Source organism: Oncorhynchus tshawytscha, linkage group LG02 (assembly GCF_018296145.1).
Source record: "Oncorhynchus tshawytscha isolate Ot180627B linkage group LG02, Otsh_v2.0, whole genome shotgun sequence".
Taxonomy (NCBI): domain Eukaryota; kingdom Metazoa; phylum Chordata; class Actinopteri; order Salmoniformes; family Salmonidae; genus Oncorhynchus; species Oncorhynchus tshawytscha.
This window is the reverse complement of record NC_056430.1, coordinates 9,601,707-9,620,926: the sequence shown is the minus strand read 5'-3', so window position 1 is coordinate 9,620,926 and position 19,220 is coordinate 9,601,707. Positions and strand designations below refer to the sequence as shown.

Here is a 19,220-nt window from a genome sequence, read left to right as displayed (position 1 = left end):
GTGGGTCCCAATCTGTACTGCAGTGTGGGTCCCAATCCGTACTGCAGTGTGGGTCCCAATCTGTACTGCAGTGTGGGTCCCAATCCGTACTGCAGTGTGGGTCCCAATCCGTACTGCAGCGTGGGTCCCAATCCGTACTGCAGTGTGGGTCCCAATCCATACTGCAGTGTGGGTCCCAATCTGTACTGCAGTGTGGGTCCCAATCTGTACTGCAGTGTGGGTCCCAATCAGTACTGCAGTGTGGGTCCCATTCAGTACTGCAGTGTGGGTCCCAATCCGTACTGCAGTGTGGGTCCCAATCTGTACTGCAGTGTGGGTCCCAATCAGTACTGCAGTGTGGGTCCCAATCAGTACTGCAGTGTGGGTCCCAATCCGTACTGCAGTGTGGGTCCCAATCCGTACTGCAGTGTGGGTCCCAATCAGTACTGCAGTGTGGGTCCCAATCAGTACTGCAGTGTGGGTTCCAATCCGTACTGCAGTGTGGGTCCCAATCAGTACTGCCGTGTGGGTCCCAATCAGTACTGCAGTGTGGGTTCCAATCCGTACTGCAGTGTGGGTCCCAATTCAAACTGCAGTGTGGGTCCCAATCAGTACTGCAGTGTGGGTCCCAATCAGTACTGCAGTGTGGGTCCCAATCAGTATTGCAGTGTGGGTCCCAATTCAAACTGCCGTGTGGGTCCCAATTCAAACTGCCGTGTGGGTCCCAATCCGTACTGCCGTGTGGGTCCCAATCCGTACTGCCGTGTGGGTCCCAATCAGTACTGCAGTGTGGGTCCCAATCAGTACTGCAGTGTGGGTCCCAATCTGTACTGCAGTGTGGGTCCCAATTCGTACTGCAGTGTGGGTACCAATGTTGTCTATTAACTCCAGACTGTCTCTATAGTTACCCTGTTGTCTATTAACGCCAGACTGTCTCTATAGTTACCCTGTTGTCTATTAACACCTGACTGTCTCTATAGTTACCCTGTTGTCTATTAACACCTGACTGTCTCTATAGTTACCCTGTTGTCTATTAACACCTGACTGTCTCTATAGTTACCCTGTTGTCTATTAACTCCAGACTGTCTCTATAGTTACCCTGTTGTCTATTAACGCCAGACTGTCTCTATAGTTACCCTGTTGTCTATTAACACCTGACTGTCTCTATAGTTACCCTGTTGTCTATTAACACCTGACTGTCTCTATAGTTACCCTGTTGTCTATTAACACCTGACTGTCTCTATAGTTACCCTGTTGTCTATTAACACCTGACTGTCTCTTTCCAGTCGTAACTGTCGTCTTCATCTGGAGTTGGAGCATCTGAGGAGCGACTTTGACCGTCTCATGAGACAGGAGCACCAGAAGAGTCTGCAACTGGAGGAGCTGACGTTAGTCACACACACACACTGTAGCAGGCTAAAAGGGTGGGGTTTCCACGTCACCAAGTTCAACGGGGGAATTTATTACAGAGATTTGCACACTGTGGGAAAGGGGGGTATATTCAGCAACCAGTTCACAGTCCACAATTCGTTCTCGTTGTCCTTTCCGTTCTCCAAGGGTAAAAAGGGTCAAACTGGTTCGGTACACAGTGGGGGTAATCCTAAAACTCGGGTCCTCAGTCAAACCGGTTCAGTACACAGTTGGGGAAATCAGACTGTCAAGGTCTCAACGGGTAATCACACAGATAATTCTCTCTCTTCTCACACTCTCCATACCACACCTTTCCCTCTCAGTCCTCTCCCTGTTTGTGCAGCCTACTTCCTCTTTCATCCCCAAGCTCTCCATGGCTTAATGAGCCACAGCCTCGCCTCGTTGGGGACGGAAGTCCATATAAGGCTCTGGGGTGGAGCCAGCGGGCTGCAAGATATCTCCCTTCAATCACCACTCCCTCACCTCTCCTCTCCATCTGCCATCTGCCACAATACACACACACACTCACACACACACACACACACACACACACACACACACACACACACACACACACACACACACACACACACATATACACACACACACACACACACACACACACACACACACACACACACACACACACACAACACACACACACACACACACACACACACACACACACACATACATACACACACACATATACACACACAGACACACACACACACACACACACACACACAAACACACACACACACACACAGTATATCTCCCTTCAATCACTACTCCCCTCACCTCTCCCTGCCATCTGCCACAACACACACACACACACACACACACACACTCGCACACACACTGTCTCATGAGTCAGGAGCACCACAACAGCCGGAGGAACTGAGTCCCAAACCGCTTCCTAGTCTCTACCCTTCCCCCTTAATTCTAAAGGGATTTTTAATTGACACGTGCAAGCCGGGCAATTTACTTGAACTTTGAGGACAGTGGCGTTGACCCCAAAGTGTTGCGGCACACATCACTTAGCGTGGTGCAGACGATTAGCTGGGAGCAATGGCTCCTTCATTGTGAAAACGCCTCTCAAGTCAAACCCTCTTAAACTTTAGATGTTTGCAGAGCATCCACCATGTTATTAATCTACCATGTTATTAATATACCATGTTATTAATCTACCATGTTATTAATATACCATGTTATTAATCCACCATGTGTCACGCCCTGGTCGAAGTATTTTGTGTTTATCTTTATTTATTTGGTCAGGCCAGGGTGTGGCATGGGTTTTGTATGTGGTGTGTATATATGGGGGATTGTAGCTAGTGGGGTGTTCTAGATAAGTCTATGGCTGTCTGAAGTGGTTCTCAATCAGAGGCAGGTGTTTATCGTTGTCTCTGATTGGGAACCATATTTAGGCAGCCATATTCTTTGAGTTTGTCGTGGGTGATTGTCCTTAGTGTCCTTGTTCCTGTCTATGTGTTAGGTTACACAAGTATAGGCTGTTTCGGTTTTCGTTACGTTTATTGTTTTTGTAGTGTTTGTTATTGATTCGTGTTTTACGTTCGTTATTAAACATGGATCGCAATCTACACGCTGCATTTTGGTCCGACTCTCCTTCACACCTAGAAAACCGTAACAGAATCACCCACAACAAACTCAAAGAATATGGCTGCCTAAATATGGTTCCCAATCAGAGACAACGATAAACACCTGCCTCTGATTGAGAACCACTTCAGACAGCCATAGACTTATCTAGAACACCCCACTAGCTACAATCCCCCATATATACACACCACATACAAAAACCCATGCCACACCCTGGCCTGACCAAATAAATAAAGATAAACACAAAATACTTCGACCAGGGCGTGACACCATGTTATTAATATACCATGTTATTAATCTACCATGTTATTAATATACCATGTTATTAATCCACCATGTTATTATTCTACCATGTTATTAATATACCATGTTATTAATCTACCATGTTATTAATATACCATGTTATTAATCTGCCATGTTATTATTCTACCATGTTATTAATCCACCATGTTATTAATATACCATGGTATTAATCTACCATGTTATTAATCTACCATGTTATTATTCTACCATGTTATTAATCCACCATGTTATTAATCTACCATGTTATTAATCTACCATGTTATTAATCTACCATGTTATTAATCCACCATGTTATTAATCTACCCTGTTACTAATCTACCATGTTATTAATATACCATGTTATTATAATAATTCTACCATGTTATTAATATACCATGTTATTATTATAATTCTACCATATTATTATGGTTATTATTATAATTCTACCATATTATTATGGTTATTATTATTATTATTCCACCATGTTATTAATCTACCATGTTATTATTCCACCATGTTATTAATCCACCATGTTATTAATCCACCATGTTATTATTGTTATTATTATTATTATTATTCCACCATATTATTATTGTTATTATTATTATTATTATTCCACCATATTATTATTGTTATTTCACCATGTTATTAGTATTATTATTATTCCACCATATCATTTTTTATTATTATTCCATATTATTATTTTTATTCCACCATATTATTGTTATTCCACCATATTATTGTTATTCCACCATATTATTGTTATCATTCCACCATATTATTGTTATTCCACCATATTATTGTTATTCCACCATATTATTGTTATTCCACCATATTATTGTTATTCCACCATATTATTGTTATTCCACCATATTATTGTTATTCCACCATATTATTGTTATTCCACCATGTTATTAATTCCACCATATTATTATTGTTATTCCACCATATTATTGTTATTCCACCATATTATTATTGTTATTCCATTATTATTGTTATTCCACCATATTATTGTTATTCCACCATATTATTGTTATTCCACCATATTTTTTTATTGTTATTCCACCATATTATTGTTATTCCACCATATTATTGTTATTCCACCATATTATTGTTATTCCACCATATTATTGTTATTCCACCATATTATTGTTATTCCACCATATTATTGTTATTCCACCATATTATTGTTATTCCACCATATTATTGTTATTCCACCATATTATTGTTATTCCACCATATTATTGTTATTCCACCATATTATTGTCATTCCACCATATTATTGTTATTCCAACATATTATTGTTATTCCACCATATTCCAGGGGAAGGGGAAGGCGGAGGAGGAGGAAGGGGGAGGGAGGAGGAAGGAGGAGGGAGGAGGAAGGAGGAGGGAAGAGGAAGGGTGGGGAGGAGGAGGAAGGTACTACTAGGGAGTGAATTGAGACCAGCTGTCTGTTTATTTACCACTCTGACTGACCACCAAGAACACAACATATGACTGACTGAACATGCTTTGGGTTGCACACACACACACACACACACACACACACACACACACACACACACACACACACACACACACACACACACACACACACACACACACACACACGCGCACGCGCACACGCACACACATACACACACACACACACTGAACTTTCTCTGGGCTAAACAAACTATAAAAATAAATGTGTAGTAACAGCCTAATAAATATGCCTACATTACATCTAAGCACAGCATGAATGCATTTATTCATGTCAAGTGGTACTGAATCTGTTTGTATATATTTATGTTTTTGCTCTTTGTTAACTCTGTATCCCCAGATTTCTTTATGAACGCCACGAGCAGTCTAAGCAGGACCTTAAAGGGCTGGAGGAGACTGTCGTAAGTATATCTGTCTCCCTCTTTCAATATCTCTCTCTCTCTCTCTCTCCCCCTCCCTCCCCCTCTCTCTCCCTCTTCCCCCTTTCTTGCTCTCTCTCTCTCCCTCTCTCTCTCTCTTCCTTCCTACCTCCCTCACTCCCTCTCTCTGTCGCTATCTCTCTCCTCTGTCTCTTTCTCAATTCAATTCAATTCAATTCAAGGGGCTTTATTGGCATGGGAAACATGTCCAAAGCAAGTCTTTCTCTCTCTCTGTCTCTTCCACCATCTCTTTCTGACATTCAGTTGAATCAACTGTAGGATAATTTGACCACGACCCATTAATGTACCTCTCCCTCACTTTCTCTCACTTTCTCCCTCATTTTCTCTCTCTCTCTCTTTGTGCCCTGCCCTCCCTCCCTCCCTCCCTCCCTCCCTCCCTCCCTCCCTCCCTCCCTCCCTCCCTCCCTCCCTCCCTCCCTCCCTCCCTCCCTCCCTCCCTCCCTCCCTCCCTCCCTCCCTCCCTCCCCCTCCCTCCCTCCCTCCCTCCCTCCCTCCCTCCCTCCCTCCCTCCCTCCCTGACTTTCTCTTTCTCTCTGTTTAAAGGCTCGTGAACTCCAGACTCTCCACAACCTGCGGAAGCTTTTTGTTCAAGACCTCACGATTCGAGTCAAAAGAGTGAGTGAATAAAGGAGAAGAAGGAAGAGAAGAAGTGAAGGAGGGAGGGAGAGGGTGATGGGGGGAGGGAGAGGATGATGGGGGAGGGAGAGGGTGATGGGGGAGGGAGAGGGTGATGGGGGAGGGAGAGGGTGATGGGGGGAGGGAGGGAGAGGGTGATGGGGGAGGGAGAGGGTGATGGGGGAGGGAGAGGATGATGGGGGAGGGAGGGGGAGGGATGATGGGGGAGGGAGAGGGTGATGGGGGAGGGAGAGGATTATGGGGGAGGGAGGGGTGATGGGGGAGGGAGGGGTGATGGGGGAGGGAGAGGATGATGGGGGGAGGGAGGGAGAGGGATGATGGGGGAGGGAGAGGGTGATGGGGGAGGGAGAGGGGGATGGGGGGGGAGGGAGAGGATGATGGGGGAGGGAGAGGGTGATGGGGAGGGAGAGGGTGATGGGGGGGGGGAGGGAGAGGATGATGGGGGGGAGGGAGAGGGTGATGGGGGGAGGGAGAGGGTGATGGGGGAGGGAGGGAGGGATGATGGGGGAGGGGAGGGGAGAGGATGATGGGGGAGGGAGAGGGTGATGGGGGAGGGAGGGAGAAGATGATGGGGAGGGAAGGAGAGGATGATGGAGGGGGAGGGAGAGGGTGATGGGGGAGGGAGGGGAGGATGAAGGAGGGAGGGAGAGGATGATGGAGGAGGGAGGGAGGGAGGATGATGGAGGAGGGAGGGAGAGGGTGATGGGGGGGAGGGAGGGAGGGAGGGAGATGATGAAGGAGGGAGGGAGAGGATGATGGGGAGGGAGGGAGAGGATGATGGAGGAGGGAGGGAGAGGATGATGGAGGAGGGAGGGAGAGGATGATGGAGGAGGGAGGGAGAGGATGATGGAGGAGGGAGGGAGAGGGTGATGGAGGGAGGGAGAGGATGATGGAGGGAGGGAGAGGATGATGGGGAGGGAGGGAGAGGATGATGGGAGGGAGGGAGAGGGTGATGGGGGAGGGAGGAGAGAGGATGATGAAGGGGGAGGGAGAGGGTGATGGGGGAGGGAGAGGATGATGGGGGAGGGAGAGGGTGATGGGGGGGAGGGAGAGGATGATGGGGAGGGAGGGAGATGGGGGATGGGGGAGGGAGGGAGGGAGAGGATGATGGGGGAGGGAGAGGGTGATGGGGGAGGGAGGGAGAGGATGAAGGAGGGAGGGAGAGGATGATGGAGGAGGGAGGGAGGGAGATGGAGGATGAGAGGAGAGGGGAGGGAGGGAGAGGGTGATGGGGGAGGGAGGGAGAGGATGATGGAGGGAGGGAGAGGATGATGGAGGAGGGAGGGAGAGGATGATGGGGAGGGAGGGAGAGGATGATGGAGGAGGGAGAGGGTGATGGGGGAGGGAGAGGGGTGATGGGGGAGGGAGAGGATGATGGGGAGGGAGGGAGAGGGTGATGGGGGAGGGAGAGGGTGATGGGGGGGAGGGAGGGAGAGGATGATGGGGGAGGGAGGGAGAGGATGATGGGGGGGGAGGGAGAGGGTGATGGGGAGGGAGGGAGAGGATGATGGAGGAGGGAAGGAGAGGATGATGGAGGAGGGAGGGAGAGGGTGATGGGGGAGGGAGGGAGAGGATGAAGGAGGGAGGGAGAGGATGATGGAGGAGGGAGGGAGAGGATGATGGAGGAGGGAGGGAGAGGGTGATGGGGGGGGGGAGGGAGGGAGAGGATGAAGGAGGGAGGGAGAGGATGATGGAGGAGGGAGGGAGAGGATGATGGAGGAGGGAGGGAGAGGATGATGGAGGAGGGAGGGAGAGGATGATGGAGGAGGGAGGGAGAGGATGATGGAGGAGGGGGAGGGAGATGGAGGAGGGAGGAGAGGATGATGGAGGAGGGAGGGAGAGGATGATGGAGGGAGGGAGAGGATGATGGAGGAGGGAGGGAGAGGATGATGAAGGAGGGAGGGAGAGGGTGATGGGGGAGGGAGGGAGAGGATGATGAAGGAGGGAGGGAGAGGGTGATGGGGGAGGGGGAGAGGATGATGGAGGGAGGGAGAGGGTGATGGGGGAGGGAGGGAGAGGATGATGGAGGAGGGAGGGAGAGGGTGATGGGGGAGGGAGGGAGGGAGGGGAGAGGATGAAGGAGGGAGGGAGAGGGTGATGGGGGGGAGGGAGGGAGAGGATGAAGGAGGGAGGGAGAGGATGATGGAGGAGGGAGGGAGAGGATGATGGAGGAGGGAGGGAGAGGGTGATGGGGGAGGGAGGGAGAGGATGAAGGAGGGAGGGAGAGGATGATGGAGGAGGGAGGGAGAGGATGATGGAGGAGGGAGGGAGAGGATGATGGAGGAGGGAGGGAGAGGATGATGGAGGAGGGAGGGAGAGGATGATGGAGGAGGGAAGGAGAGGATGATGGAGGAGGGAGGGAGAGGGTGATGGGGGGAGGGAGGGAGGGAGGGATGATGGAGGAGGGAGGGAGAGGGTGATGGGGGAGGGAGGGAGAGGATGAAGGAGGGAGGGAGAGGATGATGGAGGATGGAGGGAGAGGATGATGGAGGAGGGAGAGGATGATGGAGGAGGGAGGGAGAGGATGATGGAGGAGGGAGGGAGAGGATGATGGAGGAGGGAGGGAGAGGATGATGGAGGAGGGAGGGAGAGGATGATGGAGGAGGGAGGAGGGATGATGGGAGGGAGGAGAGGATGATGGAGGAGGGAGGGAGAGGATGATGGAGGAGGGAGGGAGAGGATGATGAAGGAGGAGGGAGGGAGAGGATGATGGGGGAGGGAGGGAGAGGATGATGAAGGAGGGAGGGAGAGGGTGATGGGGGAGGGAGGGAGAGGATGATGAAGGAGGGAGGGAGAGGGTGATGGGGGAGGGAGGGAGTGAGAGGATGATGAAGGAGGGAGGGAGAGGGTGATGGGGGAGGGAGGGAGAGGATGATGAAGGAGGGAGGGAGAGGGTGATGGGGGAGGGAGAGGATGATGAAGGAGGGAGGGAGAGGGTGATGGGGGAGGAGAGGGATGATGGAGGAGGGAGGGAGAGGGTGATGGGGGAGGGAGGGAGAGGATGAAGGAGGGAGGGAGAGGGTGATGGGGGGAGGGAGGGAGAGGGGCCCATGAAGGAGGGAGGGAGAGGATGATGGAGGAGGGAGGGAGAGGATGATGGAGGAGGGAGGGAGAGGGTGATGGGGGAGGGAGGGAGAGGATGAAGGAGGGAGGGAGAGGATGATGGAGGAGGGAGGGAGAGGATGATGGAGGAGGGAGGGAGAGGATGATGGAGGAGGGAGGGAGATATTTACCTATGATGATGGAGGAGGGAGGGAGAGGATGATGGAGGAGGGAAGGAGAGGATGATGGAGGAGGGAGGGAGAGGGTGATGGGGGTTATGTTACCTAGGGAGGGAGAGGATGAAGGAGGGAGGGAGAGGATGATGGAGGAGGGAGGGAGAGGATGATGGAGGAGGGAGGGAGAGGGTGATGGGGGGGGAGGGAGAGGATGAAGGAGGGAGGGAGAGGATGATGGAGGAGGGAGGGAGAGGATGATGGAGGAGGGAGGGAGAGGATGATGGAGGAGGGAGGGAGAGGATGATGGAGGAGGGAGGGAGAGGATGATGGAGGAGGGAGGGAGAGGATGATGGAGGAGGGAGGGAGAGGATGATGGAGGGAGGGAGAGGATGATGGAGGAGGGAGGGAGAGGATGATGGAGGGAGGGAGACTACTGATGATGGAGGGAAGGAGAGGATGATGGAGGAGGGAGGGAGAGGGTATGATGAAGAGGGGGAGAGGATGATGGAGGAAGGGAGAGGGTACTACTACTGCAATACAATGTTATGTTACCTACTATGTACTATGATGATGGAGGGAGGGAGAGGATGATGAAGGAGGGAGGGAGAGGATGAAGGAGGGAGGGAGGGAGAGGATGGAGGAGGGAGGGAGAGGATGTTGAAGGAGGGAGGGAGAGGATGATGAAGGAGGGAGAGGATGATGAAGGAGGGAGAGGATGATGAAGGAGGGAGAGGAGGAATGAAGGAGCGAGGGAGAGGATGAAAGAGGGAGGGAGGAATGAAGGAGGGAGGGAGAGGAATGTTATGAAGGAGGGAGGGAGAGGATGAAGAAGGAGGGAGAGGATGATGGAGGGAGGGAGAGGATGATGAAGGAGGGAGGGAGAGGATGAAGGAGAGAGGGAGAGGATGATGGAGGAGGGAGGGAGAGGATGTTGAAGGAGGGAGGGAGAGGATGATGAAGGAGGGAGAGGATGATGAAGGAGGGAGAGGATGATGAAGGAGGGAGAGGAGGAATGAAGGAGCCTAGGGAGAGGATGAAAGAGGGAGGGAGGAATGAAGGAGGGAGGGAGAGGATGAAGGAGGGAGGGAGAGGATGAAGAAGGAGGGAGGGAGAGGATGATGAAGGAGGGAGGGAGAGGAGGAATGAAGGAGGGAGAGGATGATGGAGGGAGAGGATGAAGGAGGGAGGGAGATGATGATGAAGGAGTGAGAGGATGATGAAGGAGGGAGAGAGAGGATGATGAAGGAGGGAGGGAGATGATGAATGAAGGAGGGAGAGGATGAAGGAGGGAGGGTTGAGGAGAAATGAAGGAGGGAGGGAGGGAGAGGATGATGAAGGAGGAAGATAATCATGTCAACTATTCAGTAGTCCATAACATATACTGTGATCTTAACCACATCTCTCTCTCCCTTCACCTCATCCCTCCCCCATCCCCCAATCCACAGCATGCAGAGATGGAGCGAGATGATAGCGGGGGATCTAGCCACCAAAAGCAGAAGATTTCCTTCCTTGAGAACAACCTGGACCAGCTTACAAAGGTTCACAAACAGGTGGGCGGTTGAATGGTTTGTTGTGTTGTGTAGAGCAGACGAGCTCTGGGCCCATACTAACAAAAAGCCTCGGAGGAGGAGTGTTGATATAATAACACATCTGATCATAATGAATAATGGTCAGTGGTGGGGATGCTAAATCAGCACTCTTACTCTGAGATGCTAAAATGGCTTTTACTCCTCCCCATACCTTAGTGAAGCAAAGCCTTTTTCTATTCCATACACACCTGCAGTATGACTTACTGCTGAGGCACCAGAGCACAATGAGTAGGAGAAGGATCAAATGGACCAAACAAACGGTATTAGTTCTGGCTGTGCTGTTAGTCATTACTAGCCTCTGGCTACGAGCCAGCTACATCAATCACCCTGCACTGCAGATACAAGTCCCCTGGAAAACAAGGCAGCAGGCAATGTTACGTTACCTACTACTGGTACTACTACTGCAATACAATGTTATGTTACCTACTACTGGTGCTACTACTGCAATACAATGTTATGTTACCTACTACTGGTACTACTACTGCAATACAATGTTATGTTACCTACTACTGGTACTACTACTGCAATACAATGTTATGTTACCTACTACTGGTACTACTACTGCAATACAATGTTATGTTACCTACTGCTGGTACTACTACTGCAATACAATGTTATGTTACCTACTACTGGTACTACTACTGCAATACAATGTTATGTTACCTACTACTGGTACTACTACTGCAATACAATGTTATGTTACCTACTACTGGTACTACTACTGCAATACAATGTTATGTTACCTACTGCTGGTACTACTACTGCAATACAATGTTATGTTACCTACTGCTGGTACTACTACTACTGCAATACAATGTTATGTTACCTACTGCTGGTACTACTACTGCAATACAATGTTATGTTACCTACTACTGGTACTACTACTGCAATACAATGTTATGTTACCTACTGCTGGTACTACTACTGCAATACAATGTTATGTTACCTACTACTGGTACTACTACTGCAATACAATTATGTTACCTACTGCTGGTACTACTACTGCAATACAATGTTATGTTACCTACTACTGGTACTACTACTGCAATACAATGTTATGTTACCTACTGCTGGTACTACTACTGCAATACAATGTTATGTTACCTACTACTGGTACTACTACTGCAATACAATGTTATGTTACCTACTGCTGGTACTACTACTGCAATACAATGTTATGTTACCTACTGCTGGTACTACTACTGCAATACAATGTTATGTTACCTACTGCTGGTACTACTACTGCAATACAATGTTATGTTACCTACTACTGGTACTACTACTGCAATACAATGTTATGTTACCTACTACTGGTACTACTACTGCAATACAATGTTATGTTACCTACTGCTGGTACTACTACTGCAATACAATGTTATGTTACCTACTGCTGGTACTACTACTGCAATACAATGTTATGTTACCTACTGCTGGTACTACTACTGCAATACAATGTTATGTTACCTACTACTGGTACTACTACTGCAATACAATGTTATGTTACCTACTGCTGGTACTACTACTGCAATACAATGTTATGTTACCTACTGCTGGTACTACTACTGCAATACAATGTTACCTACTGCTGCTACTACTACTACTGCAATACAATGTTACGTTACACACACACACACACACACACATATCTGCAGGTACGCATGCAGAATCACACTTAGACTACGTCCCAATTCTCCACTCTTCTCCTGAAGTTTACAGTTGCACACTCCATGTCATTGATATTTATTTTTTTAAATAAGCAAGTGCCCACTTTGGGAGACGTGTGGAGAATCCAGACAAGGAGTTCACCAAGGTAATAGCAGACTGCAGACTAGCTCACATAGACGGACAGACAGACGGACGGACAGACGGACGGACTGCTGGCACTGCAGCAGTATCAACCTCAAACTCATTTTCAGTCTCTGCTGAAGTCCTCACGTAACCTGCTGATAGAGGCCGTACGCGTACACACACACACACACACACACACTTGGAACAGGGAATATGATGTCTATGATATATTGTTGTCTATCACACGCCATACCTAGGTTCAAATACAGTTTCAATTATTTCAATGTCTTTCCATATGTGTATGTTATTGTATGTATGTTATTGTATGTTATTGTATGTTATTGTATGTATGTTATTGTATGTTATTGTATGTATGTTATTGTATGTTATTGTATGTATGTTATTGTATGTTATTGTATGTTTATATTATTCCAATATGTTTTATTTGAAAATAGAAGTAGTTGAGTATTTGAATGTATTTGGAAATACACTTGAAAGGTATCGACATGCATTTGAAAATACTTAAATACACTGAGTATTAAATCAATTATTGTTTGTCTGAAGGCTCATTTTTTTTAACACTCTATATTGGTTGTTGATTCATCTGACATTGTGCCCTTCAGCAAGACACTTCACCTTTAACCCCTCCCTCTCTCTCTCTCTCTCTCTCTCTCTCTGTCTCTCTCTTTCTCTCTCTCTCTCTCTCTCTCTCTCTCTCTCTCTCTGTCTCTCTCTCTCTCTCTCTCTGTCTCTCTCTCTCAAATCAATTCAATTTGCATTATTGGCATGACGTAACAATGTACATATTGCCAAAGCTTATTTTGGATATTTACAATATAAAAATGAGAATCAAAATTGTCAACGGGACAACATTAACAACAATAACCAAGTGTCAAAATAACCAGACATTCAACAATAACAATAAGCATACAGTAGAGGACATGTGCAGGTTGATTGGTCTGTCAGAGAATGTCCCTCAATTTATGGCAGGCTGCCAACCCACAGCTCTCTGCGTCCTCCCTCAACAGGACGGGTAGCCTACTCTCATCAGAGAGGTCTTTGAAACCTTGGATAATTTTTATATTTTTGACATTTTGTCAGGAAATGCAACTCCGTCTCAGGTCTCTCTCTCTCTTCCTCTCCCACCCTCTCTCCTTCTCCCCTTCCCTCCCTCTCTCCCACCCTCTCTCCATCTCCCCCTTCCTCCCTCTCTCCCAACCTCTCTCCTTCTCCCCTTCCCTCCCTCTCTCCCACCCTCTCTCCATCTCCCCCTCCCTCTCTCCCACCCTCTCTCCATCCCACCCTCTCTACATCTCCCCCTCCCTCCCTCTCTCCCACCCTCTCTCCCACCCTCTCTCCATCTCCCTCTTTCCAGTTGGTACGTGACAACGCAGACCTGCGTTGTGAGCTTCCGAAGCTTGAGAAGCGTCTTCGGTCTACGGCTGAGAGAGTGCGGGCATTGGAGGGTGCACTGAAGGAGGCTAAGGAGGGGGCTATGAAGGACCGGAGACGCTATCAACAGGAAGTAGAGAGGATCAAAGATGCTATGAGGGTCAAGAACCCCCTACGCAGGCCGCACGCCGCTCAGATAGGTGAAAATACATATTCACTTCCTCTTTCCTTTCCCCACCTACACCCATACACACATCGAGAATGATGATAACGTCGATTTTGATACCACTGCTATGTCTCTATTTCCAGCCAAGCCGGTCCGTCCGGGCCAGTTCCCGCTCTGCTCTCCCACCAACCCCTGGGTCCGTATTACTGAACAGCAACACTCCATCCATTTTAGTAATGCCATGTTTCAGATGCCCAGTCTGACCCCCAGCCAGATAGCCAGTCATCATGCTGCATCCCCAGCAACAGCCCCTTACTTCAAACCCTCCCAGAGCAGGGACCAGTCCAACAATCACAACTCCACTGAGTCCAACATGCCCCAGACCAACAAGTCCAACATGCCCCAGACCAACAAGTCCAACATGCCCCAGAACAACAAGTGAGTACAAACATAGTTTTAAGTGAAAGGAAAACAGAGGGGAGAAAAGCTAGTGTTATTTTATTGCTTTATTTAACCAGGAAGGACCCTTGAGGTTAGAAACATCTTTCTGCCATCTGCTGAAAGTTGTTATTGATGGAGATACTGTCCATATGAATAGGTCACTGACGGACCTCTGTTTGTCTTGTAGGCTGCCAGATGAGCCAGTCAACAGCCCCACAGTGGACAACAGCCCCACAGAGGACAACAGCCCCACAGTGGACAACAGCCCCACAGTGGACAACAGCCCCACAGTGGACAACAGCCCCACAGTGGACAACAGCCCCATAGTGGACAACAGCCCCACAGAGGACAACAGCCCCACAGAGGACAACAGCCCCACAGTGGCCCCACAGAGGACAGCCCCACAGTGAACAACAGCCCCACAGAGGACAACAGCCCCACAGTGGACAACAGTCCCACAGTGGACAACAGCCCCACAGTGGACAACAGCCCCACAGAGGACAACAGCCCCACAGAGGACAACAGCCCCACAGTGGACAACAGCCCCACAGTGGACAACAGCCCCACAGAGGACAACAGCCCCATAGTGGACAACAGGCCTAGAGTGGACAACAGGCCCAGAGTGGACAACAGCCCCACAGTGGACAACAGCCCCACAGTGGACAACAGCCCCACAGTGGACAACAGCCCCACAGTGGACAACAGCCCCACAGAGGACAACAGCCCCATAGTGGACAACAGGCCTAGAGTGGACAACAGGCCTAGAGTGGACAACAGGCCCAGAGTGGACAACAGCCCCACAGTGGACAACAGCCCCACAGTGGATAACAGCCCCACAGTGGACAATACTATAGTGCAGAACACAACAGAGAAGGACACTATAGAGAAGGACACTACATTGAAGAACACTACAGAGAAGGACACTACATTGAAGAACACTAAAGAGAAGGACACTACATTGAAGAACACTAGAGAGAAGGACACTACATTGAAGAACACTACAGAGAAGGACACTACATTGAAGAACACTAGAGAGAAGGACACTACATTGAAGGACACTACAGAGAAGGACACTACAGAGAAGGACACTACATTGAAGAACACTAGAGAGAAGGACACTACATTGAAGAACACTACAGAGAGGGACACTACATTGAAGAACACTAGAGAGAAGGACACTACATTGAAGGACACTACAGAGAAGGACACTAGAGAGAAGAACACTACATTGAAGAACACTACAGAGAAGGACACTACATTGAAGAACACTAGAGAGAAGGACACTACATTGAAGAACACTACATTGAAGAACACTACAGAGAAGGACACTACAGAGAAGGACACTACATTGAAGAACACTACAGAGAAGGACACTACAGAGAAGGACACTACATTGAAGGACACTACAGAGAAGGACACTACATTGAAGAACACTACATTGAAGGACACTACATTGAAGAACACTACATTGAAGGACACTACATTGAAGAACACTACATTGAAGGACACTACATTGAAGAACACTACATTGAAGAACACTACATTGAAGAACACTACATTGAAGAACACTACATTGAAGGACACTACATTGAAGGACACTAGAGAGAAGGACACTACATTGAAGAACACTACATTGAAGGACACTACATTGAAGAACACTACATTGAAGAACACTACATTGAAGAACACTACATTGAAGAACACTACATTGAAGGACACTACATTGAAGGACACTAGAGAGAAGGACACTACATTGAAGAACACTACATTGAAGGACACTACATTGAAGGACACTACAGAGAAGAACGCTAGAGAGAAGGACACTACAGAGAAGGACACTACAGAGAAGGACACTACTGCCAACTCTACAGGGACGCTGTATGTGGACACCTTCAACGGTAAGATTAACAGAACCTTTTCCTATTTCTCTGTTCTCCACTTCCACTCACTCCTGCTCCATAGACTTAGATAGACTTACTTCAATTCCCTAAGTCTGTTCACTGTTCACTGGTGTGACTGCATCCTCACCCTGACACTAGGTCTGTCTATCCACAGGGAACGCCACAGATATCAATTACAACAGGTAAGACCTGCCCACTGTCACTGACCTGCTTTGCTCTTTGTGTTTAATCCCCCTGCAGCCGACACAACACTTCTACTCGCATAGTAATTCATTGTCATTGATTGGATTTATATAAAGCACTTTTGTAGTATGCTCGAAGCACTTAGCGCTTTAGTTAGCTGACTAGTCAAACACAGTAGCATTATCAAACCGCGTTGAATATATTCTATTGTGAACCTGAGGCCTGACACTGACACACACTCCTACACTTGTCCCTCGCTGCTTTCCGTCCCATCACTGTTATGCTGCTGTGTTTCTGGTTTCCCTCCTGCTGCTACGGCCTTTCTTCCTGACTGACGACTGTTATCCCTGCCTGGCGCTGTGGTATAGCTTGTCTCTGAGTGTCCACTCTGCTGCTGTGTCCAGGAGGGATGTGCAGCACTGCGACAACCAGAACCAGGACAGCGCAGCCAAGCTGCACCACGTCATCCAACCAGAACAGGCTACCAGCTAGTGACCCAGCTCCTCACGTGAGGGAGGAAGGGAATAATAGGGAGAATATTGAATGAGTATTTCATAACAGACATAATCTAAGATGGCAGATTCATTTACTTGTGTATTTCTATACACCTGCCCTCTCTCTCTCTCTCTCTCTCTCTCTCTCTCTCTCTCTTTCTCTCTCTCTCTCTCTCTCTCTCTCTCTCTCTCTCTCTCTCTCTCTCTCTCTCTCTCTCTCTCTCTCTCTCTCTCTCTCTCTCTCTCTCTCTGTGTCTCTCTCTCTCTCTCTCTCTCTCTCTCTCCCTCTCTCTCTCTCTCTCTCTCTCTCTCTCTCTCTCTGTCTCTCTCTGTCTCTCTCTCTCTCTCTCTCTCTCTCTCTCAATTCAATTTCAATTTCAATTTCAATTTAAGGGCTTTATTGGCTTGGAAAGAGAACTAGATAAACTCTAGATCTCTCTTTCTCTCTCCTTTTCTCTCTCTCTTTGTCGCTCTCTCTCCTTTTCTCTCTCTCTCTCTCCCTCTCTCTCTCTTTCTCTCTCCCTCTCTTTCGCTCACTCTCCCTCCCTTTTTTCTCTCTCCATCTCTCTCTCTTTGTCTCTATCTCTGGGAAACAGAGGGAGGGGGAGAAAAATATATTGATGTGAATATATAAATATATGAATATATTTATGCAGAGTTCCATATGGTGAGCGAGCCAATCACATACCTAATATCATAAGAATTATTGTTATTATGGCTTCATCTTGCCTTCTGATTGGCTAGGAGGAAATGTATCATATTAAATATGATTTCGGCATATTTAGCTGATTAGACTGGTGAAATTCATCCCACAGTTTTTCACAATAAAGATTCCATATCAGTCATATAATGTATGCCTGGTGCTGTTTATGGGATTCATTGCATTGTTTGTTTCTCTCTCTCTTTCTCTCTCTCTCTCTCTCTCTCTCTCTCTCTCTCTCGCTCGCTTTCTCTCTCTCTCTCTCTCGCTTTCTCTCTCTCGCTCTCTCTCTCTCTCTCTCTCTCTCTCTCTCTCTCTCTCTCTCTTTCTCTCTCTCTCTTTCTCTCTCTCTCTCTCTCTCTCTCTCTCTCTCTCGCTTTCTCTCTCTCTCTCGCTTTCTCTCTCTCAGGCGTCCGGTTCTGCCAAGACCGCCCTCATAAATCTGCATGCTGCTGATCAGTGACCTTCTGATCTCCATCTCCTCCCCCTTTCCCAGTAAGACGGTCTCTCTCCCTCTCCTCTCCCCTCTTTCCCAGTAAGACGGTCTCTCTCCCTCTCCTGGCCCCTTTCCCAGTAAGACCGTCTCTCTCCCTCTCCTCCCCCTTTCCCAGTAAGACGGTCTCTCTCCCTCTCCTCCCCCTTTCCCAGTAAGACCGTCTCTCTCCCTCTCCTCCCCCTTTCCCAGTAAGACCGTCTCTCCCCCTCTCCTGGCCCCTTTCCCAGTAAGACTGTCTCTCTCCCTCTCCTGCCCCCTCTTTCCCAGTAAAACGGCCTCTCTCCCTCTCCAGCCCCCTTTCCCAGTAAGACGGTCTCTCTCCCTCTTCCTCTCTCCGTAGAACTCTCTGTAGCCCTCCCCCTCCCCTCTCCCTCTCTCCTCCTTTCCCCCTCTCCCTCTCTCCCCCTCTCCCCCTCTCTCCCTCTCCCTCTCCCCTCTCTCCCTCTCTCCCTCTCTTGTAAATTAACCACTAGAATTGGCAGCTTCCTCTTCCTCTGAGCCCTGACCCTTTTGGATGAGCTGTGGTCAAGGCTATTGGAGCGAGAGAGGGTGTGGCGTTCTGTGTGGCCACTAGGGCGCACTCCTGCTGCTCCTCACCACATTCCTGGAGGCTTTAGTGAGGGTTGTTGTTAAATCTGTTGGAAAATAGACAATAACCTGACCTAACAACCACCTTGCAATTGAAGATTGCTAGAAGTAAACGCACACGGCATAGCCTTAATACAGTTCTAATAAACTACCCATACGTTGACATGTTTCACTCTATACAATTCATGTACAGTACCAGTCAAACGTCTTAGAACACCTACTCAGTCAAGGGTTTTTATTTATTTTTACTATTTTCTACATAGTAGAATAATAGTGAAGACTTCAAAACTATGACATAACAAATATTATTATTATTATTATTTTATTTTTTTAACCTTTTATTTAACTAGGCAAGTCAATTAAGAACAAATTGTTATTTACGGTGACGGCCTGGGACTTTTACTATATGGCCGGTG

At 48.3% G+C, this 19,220-nt stretch overlaps 1 protein-coding gene across 1 annotated transcript in view; it reads left to right on the top strand.

The window, feature by feature from the left end:
* LOC112236783 (kinesin heavy chain-like) overlaps positions 1-18,252 on the top strand; it is a 92,818-nt gene extending 74,566 nt beyond the window's left edge. Inside the window, exons 20-30 of the mRNA XM_042304949.1 lie at positions 1,266-1,367; positions 5,113-5,173; positions 5,756-5,827; positions 10,512-10,616; positions 13,819-14,035; positions 14,145-14,439; positions 14,630-14,848; positions 14,896-16,340; positions 16,498-16,525; positions 16,895-17,034; positions 18,130-18,252. Coding sequence (XP_042160883.1) covers positions 1,266-1,367; positions 5,113-5,173; positions 5,756-5,827; positions 10,512-10,616; positions 13,819-14,035; positions 14,145-14,439; positions 14,630-14,848; positions 14,896-16,340; positions 16,498-16,525; positions 16,895-17,018 — 2,668 coding nt within the window. The 3' untranslated portion in view covers positions 17,019-17,034; positions 18,130-18,252. The remainder of the gene's footprint in view (positions 1-1,265; positions 1,368-5,112; positions 5,174-5,755; positions 5,828-10,511; positions 10,617-13,818; positions 14,036-14,144; positions 14,440-14,629; positions 14,849-14,895; positions 16,341-16,497; positions 16,526-16,894; positions 17,035-18,129) is intronic.
* The last annotated feature ends 968 nt before the right edge of the window (positions 18,253-19,220 follow it).